We start from the raw sequence: 10473 nt of genomic DNA on the forward strand, positions 1-10473 counted from the left end.
CCTGTCTTCCTCTCTCGTCTCCTTTACCTTTCTCTTTTGCCGTTTTTGGACCACCTTCCTTCATTCCATCCAGCCCCTCCCGTGGCCTTTTCTCTCTGCAGTAGAAGTGCAGAGCCAGGGCTTTTGCCTGCTGGTAATTTATTTTCCCATTAGCCCCCTGTCTGAAGTGCATGCTCTGGGTGTGAGAGCGTGTGTAGGGGGGCAATGAGGGCCACCCAAAAGAAAGACCCAGAAAGTGGAAAAGAGGAGGGCACCCTGGACACACTGATAAGACGAAAGAGAGGGAAGAAGTGGCGATGGAAGGAACAGAAATGAGATGAAGACAGAAGATATCAGCCTGGTGCCCATCTAAACAAAGTTCGGACAATGTAGTTGAAAAGCGGACGATTCAAACATAAGGGATATCTGACTTCGAATTAATCAATTCATCGAGCAATCCACTAACTGTTGGCTATTAGTCAACCAAAACTGTCTAATAGCCTCTCAGTTTTAAAATCAAACCTGATGTTTCCTATAGTTTTAGGTCATTTTAAACAAAATTGTTTTGACAACTCACAAAGAAATCTTATGTTAAAACAATCATAATCCCTGCAGTTTATTAAATTAAAATAGGTGATTTTTTTCTTTTTTATGCAAGACAACAACTCACTAACGTACAATAAGCTGTAAATAAGGACTGACTATTGAATATTTCATAATCAAATAATCCCTCAATAAATCCATCAGATTATTATCCCAGGCATTCCTAACCATTTTCTGGACTCAGTAGATCTTTATTTATACATTAAAGCTTGTCCAGAATATGAATGTCTGTTTTTGTGCATCATGAGGCATTGGTGTCCATTAGGTATGAACTGATCGATAATAATATGGATATTGGTCCCGATATTAAAGAAAATTCAAGGTCGAAATCATTGAAAATGAACCTGATGCAACGGAGCCTATCTGTACAGTTGTTTCTTAATAAATTTAAGGTAGGTATAAAAATGGTTCTGTTGCGAAACCATGTTTTATTTTGAGATAAAAAAAAGTTTTAAATTTTATTAAAATAAGTTTATGCGTTTCTCTTGTCATTTTTATATTCCCATGGCATCGAGTATTAACTATATTGCCTTATTTTGATTTTCAGTTTCAAATTTTACATCTTGACTGCCCTGCTACAGGGGAAAATGGGTGTGAGATATGAAGCCAATGGGCCTGGACCAGGGCTCTGCAACCTGTGGCTCTGGAGCCGCACTAAGCTCTTAGGAACCTCTAAAAGGGTTCTTAATAGTAGCTAAAAATATTATATAGACGACCTTGTGTACTATAAAACAAAAATTAATCTTAGAAACTTTAGTTATTTAAAAAAAAGCATATTGGAGAACAATGTTCACAACAGAATGACATTAAAATGATCAGAAATATATGTTTTAGAGCCATTTTCCTTTTAATTACCTTGGAAATGATGCGATTTATTAATTTTGCTTCTGTGCTTTCTGGTTTGCCAATTGGCTACATCCTCTGGAAAAAAAAAATATAAAAAATAAACTTGTATGCAATCCTGCTAACATTGTACTATTTAGCTATTTAGTTTACTGTGGAGTAGTTTCTCTTGATACAACCAAATGATTTTCTCTTTGATTGTGTTATTGTACGTCTTCCTTGACTACTGCATGTTAAAGACTTGCCTAATTCATACATTTTTCCCAGAAATCGTTCATAGAACCAAATTATGTTGATCAGGTTGTGTTATAAACACTAGACTTAAAGCAAGTTAGCTGCTTTTGTCTATTTTCTAGTTTATTTTCCACTCCCAGCTATTTTTTTAAAAAAAAACATCTTTTACCCCATACCAAGATGGCACTCTGCAAAAGACATTTTCCCTTTTTAAATTTTCCCTTTGTTCAGGTCTAAAACACATTTTGGGGGGTCGCTAAAATCCCATCAACCTGTTTTTCTGAATGCATTCGAATGCGGGGCAGATTGAATCGGCCTTTCCCTTTGACCATGTACCAACACACAGACAAGAAAACCGTTGGCACAGTTCATTCCAATATTCCAACTATTGTTATTGTAATTCCCATAACCAAAGTGATAGTATTGCATGGCTTTTATGTCTTTTGTTGCTTTTAAAAAACATATAAAAACACACAGCTTTGGGGGGAGAAAGGTAAATCCTCACATATAATAGTAGCAGATGAATAAATTGGCCTTAATCTCCGTTAGAGTGTGTATGTGTGAGTCCATAATGCCTATAGTGTGGCATTCATGGATGGTATGTAAAAAGGCCTGCCTTATCAGTTATCAGGGGAGGCCAAATTGACACAGAGGAATCAGTCCATTGTGTGTGGATTCAAAGAAAGATGTGAGCACATTGGATGTCTCCATTTCCAATAACTGTGACCTTGAGGCAAGAGGAATAACACCTCCAATCTGCTGACGCGCAGATTCAGACTTAGCCAGCTGATTTTTTTTTTTTTTTTTTTTTTTTTTGGCGGGGGGGACTAATCGGTGCTGGCTTTGGATTATTCTCCAGGATAAATTGAGTTTGGCTGGAATTGTTTCTGAACCTCGAATATAGATTACAAAAGGAGTGGTTGCATTGTTGAGTGTGGTGTGTCTTCTTTAAGAATATGTAAAATGATTATGATGAAAGAGGAAACTAGGCATATATCACATCTAGTATCATGAATATTGAGTGTAATTAAGGCCATCGTAAGATTTTCTAAATTCTTGGAGCCCTATTTGTTACATGGTCCAACACAAGGTAGTGTCTTATTGTGTAGAAGAACGATTATGCATGGTTTTTGATGAATAATTATCTAAACCTGGGCCATGTTTTAGTATTTAGACAATGTAGTCAACACTTTGTTGGACTGGCTTCAGTTCTTATGTCATTCTTTAGTCTGATGTTCTCGTTTTCCTTGGCCAAATGGCTAGAACTCCCTCTAACTGGACAAAGGGCCTTAAGGAACAACAGTTTCTAGGTTTTTTCCACCCACAATGTGTTAGATTTCTATCCAGACTTTGACTAGAAAGTTCTAAGACATGAATAGGTTCTTTGAGAAGAGATTCAGCTCCTGAGGATCACGCTCTGTGGATATGATGTATTCAGAGTTAAGTGCAGTGTTTGTGTTTTCCATCTGATTTTGTTTAATATAAAAAAAAAAACTATTTAAAAACCAATAACCCTACTAGTTTTTACTTTTATTTTTTTTTGTTTTGGATATCTGGAGCTTCTGAGGTATCATGGCTGCATCGGCTTCTGCTCTGATTAATGTTCTCCTGCCCTGCGCTGTCGTTTTTAGCTAGCTTTTGCTTTATCCCCTCCTGTTTTGCAACAAATCTTGGGATGTTGTTTTATAACCGACTCCTTCAAATAAACCCTAATAAAAAAAAAGGTGTAGGTTTATCGTTTTTAATGTGGAAAAGTTTGAACGCCGTATGGGAAAAATCTCCTTAACCGTTTTTCCTCGAGCCGTTGCCCTAATCTACTGTGTTTGGAGGTTAGTTGACCTCATCCTGTCCCTTCTTCTGCAGTTCAGCAGTGTTTTGTTTTATGGTAGCAACAGGCTTAAGTGAGATTATCATCTGCTTGATGTGAAACCAGTGGTTCGTCACTTATCAGCCCTGTAATAACAGAGCCATGGTTTAATCTTCTGTCTTCGTCAACAACACATTCAACTTCAGATCGCTTTATTAAAAAAAGCAGTTGGGCAACACCTGTAATGTGGAGTCGTACTTCTATGACATTAAAGTAATATATATATATAAGTTGATCAGAGATCATTGGAGATGAAGTGACCTTTGTTAAAACGCCGATCATTGATTGATGTGCATTGGCTACTTAATCTTTTTGTTGATCATGCGCTAACAGTGTCCAACTGTTAGAGTGTGTGTGTGTGTGTGTGTGTGTGTGTGAGAGAGCTCAGGTCTAAACAAAAGCCTCGTTCTCTTAGCACTCAGCCTAATTAATCCATCTCTCAGCCACAAAGGGGTCCCTTCCCCTCCTTTTCTCCAGCGCGTCCCATTGGCATTTTAGGGTAGAGGGATTCAGCAGGACCCCCGGGCACCCTCCTGCCCTGACCCCTGCCCCCCCACCAGGGGAGCATCTGTGGATCGATCCAGGACCAGCTGGCACTAGGGAGGAAAAAGGGCAGAACCGGTACTCTAAAGCACAGTCCACCTCAGCGCACACACACCTCTATAGAAGCCACTTGTAAAGAAAAGCGACGGTGAACAGCAGCAGCAGCAGGCAGGTTTGAAGCCTGGTAGTTTAGTTCACTGATATAACTTTCCTTTTTCCTACATTTGAAGCCTTGACCTTTAGTGGCAGAGTGCATTTATAAAGAGTTGTAGCTAGGGGGCGTCAAAGAGCTATCCTCACTCCCTCTGCTTCACACACTGTTTATATTACTCTTAAAGTCCTTCTGTTGGCTCAGAGTAGGAGCATATTGATAGTCCTATTCTTTATGTAATAAATGAAACTTTTGTATTGTCCTTCCTTTCATTTTACATGTTGTCACATCCTCCTAGTGGCCCTAATCCTTGTTACTTCCCACACCTCTCAAACAGACACTGATTGACAAGTAGCATCCAGGAGAAACTGAGAAAATTTCCACGACCCAAATCTGTTGAAATAGTTATTCGGTTCCTCTGCTGGAGTATTTGCATATCCTTAACTGATTTCCTTTTTCTCCACATCCCTCCTCATTTTGTCGCGCCAAACTGCTTTTCCAAATCCCCTCTTCTTAAATGTTTCCCACATTTAACAAATTCATTCATAAAAAAATCTGCATGTGCTATTAGCTTAGTATAATAGCATAGGGTGTAATGTGCAGGGAAATAAGAGGTGAAGGGAGAGTTTTCCTCCTCCTTCTTATCCACTTCTGCTATTTTGGACAGGCGCTGATACGATGTTTTCATGGCGAAAAAGGCAAGGCTCAAATGTCAGCACCAAATGTCAAGTGGCCTCGCTAGTGAGTTGGTTTGGTTCTTCTTTTTTTTTATTTAATCACTGGTTTGAGCATGGTGACAGGTGGAGAAGAAGAGCAGGCAGAGATGGGAGAGATGGACGGTGCAGAAGGTCAGATTAGATGGTCTGTTGAAGAAGATGGAGAAAATGGAAGGAAGGGAGTGTTGAATGAACTTCTTGATGCCAGGAAGCCTTAAAAGCTTTTATAGGAAATGTAAACATGTTTGAAGTTTTTTCTCTCACTCCTCAAAGCAGTGAAAAAGTCAGTATTTAATCAACTTCTTCTGGTTCTTTACTTTCTGAGGTTTGTGACTTTTGTCGTTATTTAAATGCTGTTTGGGGCTCGGTATCCAGAGCTTAAAAATATGGAAATCTTTTCAAAAGGAAACTATATTGTTTATATCTATGTTGTGTCAAAGTTTTACTTTTCATTTCTCATGTTAATCTCGTAGTGTTTGTTAACAAATGTGCCGGTGTCACATTTGGGACAAAGCTTGGATTCAAAGGAGTTTCTTTTTTTTTTTTTTTTTTTTTTTATAATTATTATTATTCTTTTTCACTTTATAAAAAGAAAAACAACTCAAGATAAATATTGTACATATAACCATTAAGCTTCCAAATATCGAGATCCAACACAGAATATGATATAGATATTTACAGCTCTGGATAAGTATGAAAAAAGAAAACAAAACTCAAAAATATTTCCAGGTGTTTTTCCTGTATTTTCTTTTTTTTATCTTTAAAAATTATTTTTTGGTTTGTCTTAGAATTTGTTTATTTTCCCACTTTTTGTCCTCTTCAACCATGGTTTGGACTATGTTTCCAAATCCTGTTCAACAATATCCATTTCTTAATTTTACTCAATACCATATTATTTAGTTATTGATAATAACAAAATGAAAGCCAACAAAAAAATGTCAGTAATGCTCCTAACAAATTATTATTATTCTGACATGTTTATAAATCTTGCCCAGTTTAACATTTTAGCAATAATTGCTAAAAAAAAAAAGAAATCCTAAACTACATAAAACAATCAACCTCTGTACACAAATCTGTAGAATATTTGTCCGGAATTTCCATATTTATATTTGAAAATAAGCCAGAAATTGAAGAAAAAAGTATAAATTTGAGTCAAAAAAGTATGGGATGGTAGAAACCTTTAGTTTCTGTCTATTTTAATACCTGATATCAAAGTGGCATACAAAGCAGGCCTCTCTACCTCTTCACATCCAGTGAAGGAACTTTATAGCTGACCTGTGGATTTATAATCTCCGTTTGTAGCTTGAATAGTTTATCACCTTATTACCAAACGCTTTACCACTCGGAACTGATACAAGTTCTGTGTGGATAGGCCTCTCTGTGTGTATATGTGTGTGAATAAATAACCTGCAGTCCAAGGCGATAAGGCTGAGATTGAGTTTTTCCCCCACAGTGCCAAAGCGTCTGAGCTGAGTGTGGGGTTTTGTGTGTGAAGACATCAGGAAACGGCCAACGTAAAGAGCTGGTATCAGTTTATCTGGCACAGGTGGCAGACTGTACGTCTATATGTATATGTGCTCTGGAACTGGTGTGCTGTGAAAGAGAGCTAGCCGCCCTGCCTTGCCTGCTGTTGTGCACACGAGAGGAGGAATACTCAGAGCTCGATCCACAGCTGAGACATGGCGGTGTTTTACTGCGCTGCAGAACCAGCATCTGGATCTGCCAGAGTAGTTGGGTGCTGTTTTTTAGACAGCCGCCCAACGGAGATCTGCTGGATACAGACATTTAGAGAAGAAATGTGTGCTTTCTACTCAAAGCATTTGGTGGAGAGAAGGCAAAATAAATCTGGTGTTTTCTCTTCTTGTCAGTGGTATTCACTTACAGTGTTTATTTCCAGACTTAAGGCACATTTTATCAAACAGAGGGCCGAGAAAAGCTAGGAACATTCTCATCTGTTTTAGTTTCTACCAGTTCTGGAACAAAGTGTTTATTTATTTTTTCCCCAATATATTTATTTAATTTTCTCTTTCAGGACACAACAAACTTACAAACAACAAGATTAACATTATAAACATGTACTTATACACACTGTTTATTTTACTTTTTACATAGGTTGATAAGCGTTTAGTCCTGACCAACCGATGGGATCAGCTTTCTTCTTGATGTTTTTTCCTTTTCATTCACCTCAGTGTTGGAGCATAACAGCCTCTGAAACAATCGGTTGAAACTACATGATGTTGTTCGCCCTGCTTTTAAATATATCTGTTGAAAAGAAAACCGAACCAACTGACATTGGGAATTTTCTCCATATTAACGGTCTGCTGGACAAATCCCTGGACTCACCAGCAGTAGTAATGCCTCCAAAGCACTTAAAATCCCTTGTGGTACATTAATAATTTCCTATTTGATTTAAGATATACTCCCGGCTGCTCCCAGTCTGGACGAAACCAAATTCATGTGTCTCCGACAAGCTTCTCGGTCAGGTCGGGGGTCTGCAGTTGAGTTTTAATGAATTGAAAATAATGTGAGGACTCTATTTTGTTGGTTGACACAAGTGGCCTTTTTGTTTTTTTCTTAGGGCAGGGTGCCGCCATGTTTACAATCAATGCCATAAAACCTGAGGTCAGTTCCGAATTTCAGACAGGATTTTAATGAATTTATATTAAATCCATCGTTCTTAGGGTTAGGTTTCCCATCCACCAATGAGGAAAAGGGATAAAACGAAGGTACTACAGTAGATTCAGGTATCAACTCCACTGACATTAGGGTTTTTTGTTTTTTGCCTTTGAAAGAGCTTTTATTGGCAATTGGAGTCAAGGACATTTAAGTAAATGAAGCTTCAGATAAGAGAAATAATGAAAACTTTGAATTGTTGAAATTTTTTTTAACAGAATTTAAACTAGGGGAAACCAAATCTTTTCCACTTGAGAAGTTCTGGAGAGATCATATTGACGGACAAAAACATGTTTAATCTTAAATGCAAACTATTTAGATTTTTTATTTTTTTTATTTTGCTATAATTACTGCTCTAAGTAGGTTGCATTGTCAACTAAAGGTATGTTTTAGAGTCTCTATACTCCAGTTAATGATTAACCATGATTAATCTGCTACTGTCTGCTCTTCTTTACTCCTGTAGCAGCCTTACAGAGCCCCTCACTAGCATAGCGTAGGCTCCTCCATAAAGATATTTGCTTCTTTCTGTAAATACAGTACTGGTCTTTATGTAAATATATAACCTGCACCAAAAGAGCGTTTGTTGAATGTCTCAATGTGACATTGAAAAATGTTGACTTTTGTCCTAAATCTAATGTAGTGTTCAACTTCTTTTTCTGCAGGAATCTCCCTCAGGACGGCGGAAGGCATTAGCCACCAGCAGTATAAACATGAAGCAGTATGCCAGTCCTATGCCCACCCAGACTGACGTCAAACTCAAATTTAAGCCGTTGTCGAAGAAGGTGGTGTCGGCAACGCTGCAGTTCTCCCTCTCCTGCATCTTTCTGCGGGAGGGAAAGGCCACGTGAGTACCGTAAAAACGGCTGTGTTAATATTCCAAAGATCTAAAAAAAACACACTCCTGTTCTTATGGCTTCCAGGTTCTGTTTAAAATCCTCTGCTTGAGGTTTTATTGTGTAAGAAACTCTCAGTCTGTTTGCCTGTTTGTTATTCATCAAAATATGACAGCCTTTATTGTAAACTTTCTTCATTTTAAACATCCCCCTTCCCCCTGCATTGGAGCGCAGCGCCGAGGCCTTTGTTGTGTCGCGGACGGCGGGTCGATGGCGCGTAACCCTTGTTAACCCTTCTGGGAATGATGTCGGCCACACACAAACAAACCCCATCACACCAGTTCAAATGAGCCTGTGAGCCTGGGAAATACCAAACACAAAGGGGAAAGAGAGAGAAAAATACAGCAATTATGATGGAGCAGTGATATCAGGAGATGGAGGGGAGGGTTAGAAGGCTCCATAAAATACCAGGAATCATGTAAGGATGGTTGAGAAGCAGTCTGAGAGGAGAGGATCGGGTTCGGTCAAAAAGGCTAAAAGGCTTGGAGTGGATTGGAAGTTTTTAGATGTTTCTAACCCATGGTTGTAGAAATGAAGGGAGTAAAATAAGAAAAATGTCACATTGAAGCGTCCTTAATAGAAGATGTCTTTCACTAGTCAATAAATTCACATAGACTGACCCATTACCTTTACGTGCTTCATTTTAGGAACGTCACAATCAGGATCCTGTCATTTAGGATTAGATTTTTACTGATACAGAGTCCAGTTATTTAAAATCATTGCCATATATATATGCTTAGAGACTCAGCAACCTCCACTTTCGAACACTGTGCAGCATCTGTTTTTTAACTGTGACACATATTTCAACGGTTGAAATAAAAAATAAGAATCATTTACTTTCATGTGGATTTACGTGTTCACGGGGATGGACGTCTGTGTCTTCAGCAGGCGTAGAGCTAACAGAACTGGCAGTGTTGCGAGGCAAGGGCTCAAACATGTACGGCTGTAAGCCTTCTACACCAAACCAAGCTTCTGCTGCCCTGGCGTCCTCTTCCACAACAACTTCATCCCGCTTTCCTACTCTAAATAAAAAATGGATGACGGAGGAGACTCATCCACGACCTCCGACACTAAACTCTCCTCCTCTTGCATGTTTCCTCTGTCCATAGCGTTCCTTGACAGTGTCGTTTCTAAGTCACCAATTTAGTGCTACTTGTTCCCAATGGAATTTCCCATTGGGAAGCTACTAGCACTAAGTTGCTAACTGGTTAGCATGATGCTTCCAAGACAGCGGCTACAATCAAACTTGCTTGCAAACCTTCCGCCACAACAATCCCGCCCCTTTTTATAAACAACCAATCACATTTACTTTATTCACTCGCGTAAAGTCCTGCACCACTCGGGAGAATTCTGAAATGCAGCTGTTGGAACAGCCGTTTCCCTACCGCTTTAATATATATCTAGTCTTCTACCAACCTTTGTCTAAATCACTAAATACACCGGACGCGTAACAGCACGTAAGCCCAGCAAAGCCACAAGCACATGCTACGCATATCACAGCTTCCAGTTTTGAACAGTAAACTTTTACTTGCACTGGACGTGTAATATGTTCATTTCAACGCCCGTATTTCGCCCATAGATAGCGACACTGTAGAAGTAGCACCTTTAAATTTAAACATTGTAATATTTAATAGCTTGTGTTTTAGCTACTTTCTATTAAGATCTCAAGCAAATGAAAAACTTTCTGGGAATATCTCAGAATGGTGCAGATCAGGTCAAATGACAAAGAGGTACAGGCAGCTGGAGAAGCCAAGTCTTTCAAAGACATAAAAGACAAACCAAAAAAACAAACAAAAACACTTTGATAGTTTAGAGAAACTCATTGATGTAAATGAGCTGGAATGTAAATCTGCCATGTTCGATTGCAGGCCCTGATCAGGTCTCTAAGGCCCATGCTAATATATCAATTATTTTAACATCAGTCTAACCCAGACATGGGCATACTACGGCCCCCGGGCCGTATACGGCCCG

General features: G+C 38.8%; 1 protein-coding gene across 5 annotated transcripts in view; it reads left to right on the plus strand.

Moving 5' to 3' along the window:
- Positions 1-10473, plus strand: part of ehbp1 (EH domain binding protein 1) — a 183162-nt gene that overhangs the window by 40049 nt on the left and 132640 nt on the right. For all 5 annotated transcript variants that reach the window (XM_015389429.1, XM_015389428.1, XM_015389431.1 and 2 more), the window contains exon 6: positions 8272-8453. In XM_015389429.1, coding sequence (XP_015244915.1) covers positions 8272-8453 — 182 coding nt within the window. The remainder of the gene's footprint in view (positions 1-8271; positions 8454-10473) is intronic.

The sequence above is a fragment of the Cyprinodon variegatus genome, unplaced genomic scaffold (assembly GCF_000732505.1).
Source record: "Cyprinodon variegatus isolate N-32 unplaced genomic scaffold, C_variegatus-1.0 Scaffold458, whole genome shotgun sequence".
In the NCBI taxonomy this organism is placed as follows: Eukaryota; Metazoa; Chordata; class Actinopteri; order Cyprinodontiformes; family Cyprinodontidae; genus Cyprinodon; species Cyprinodon variegatus.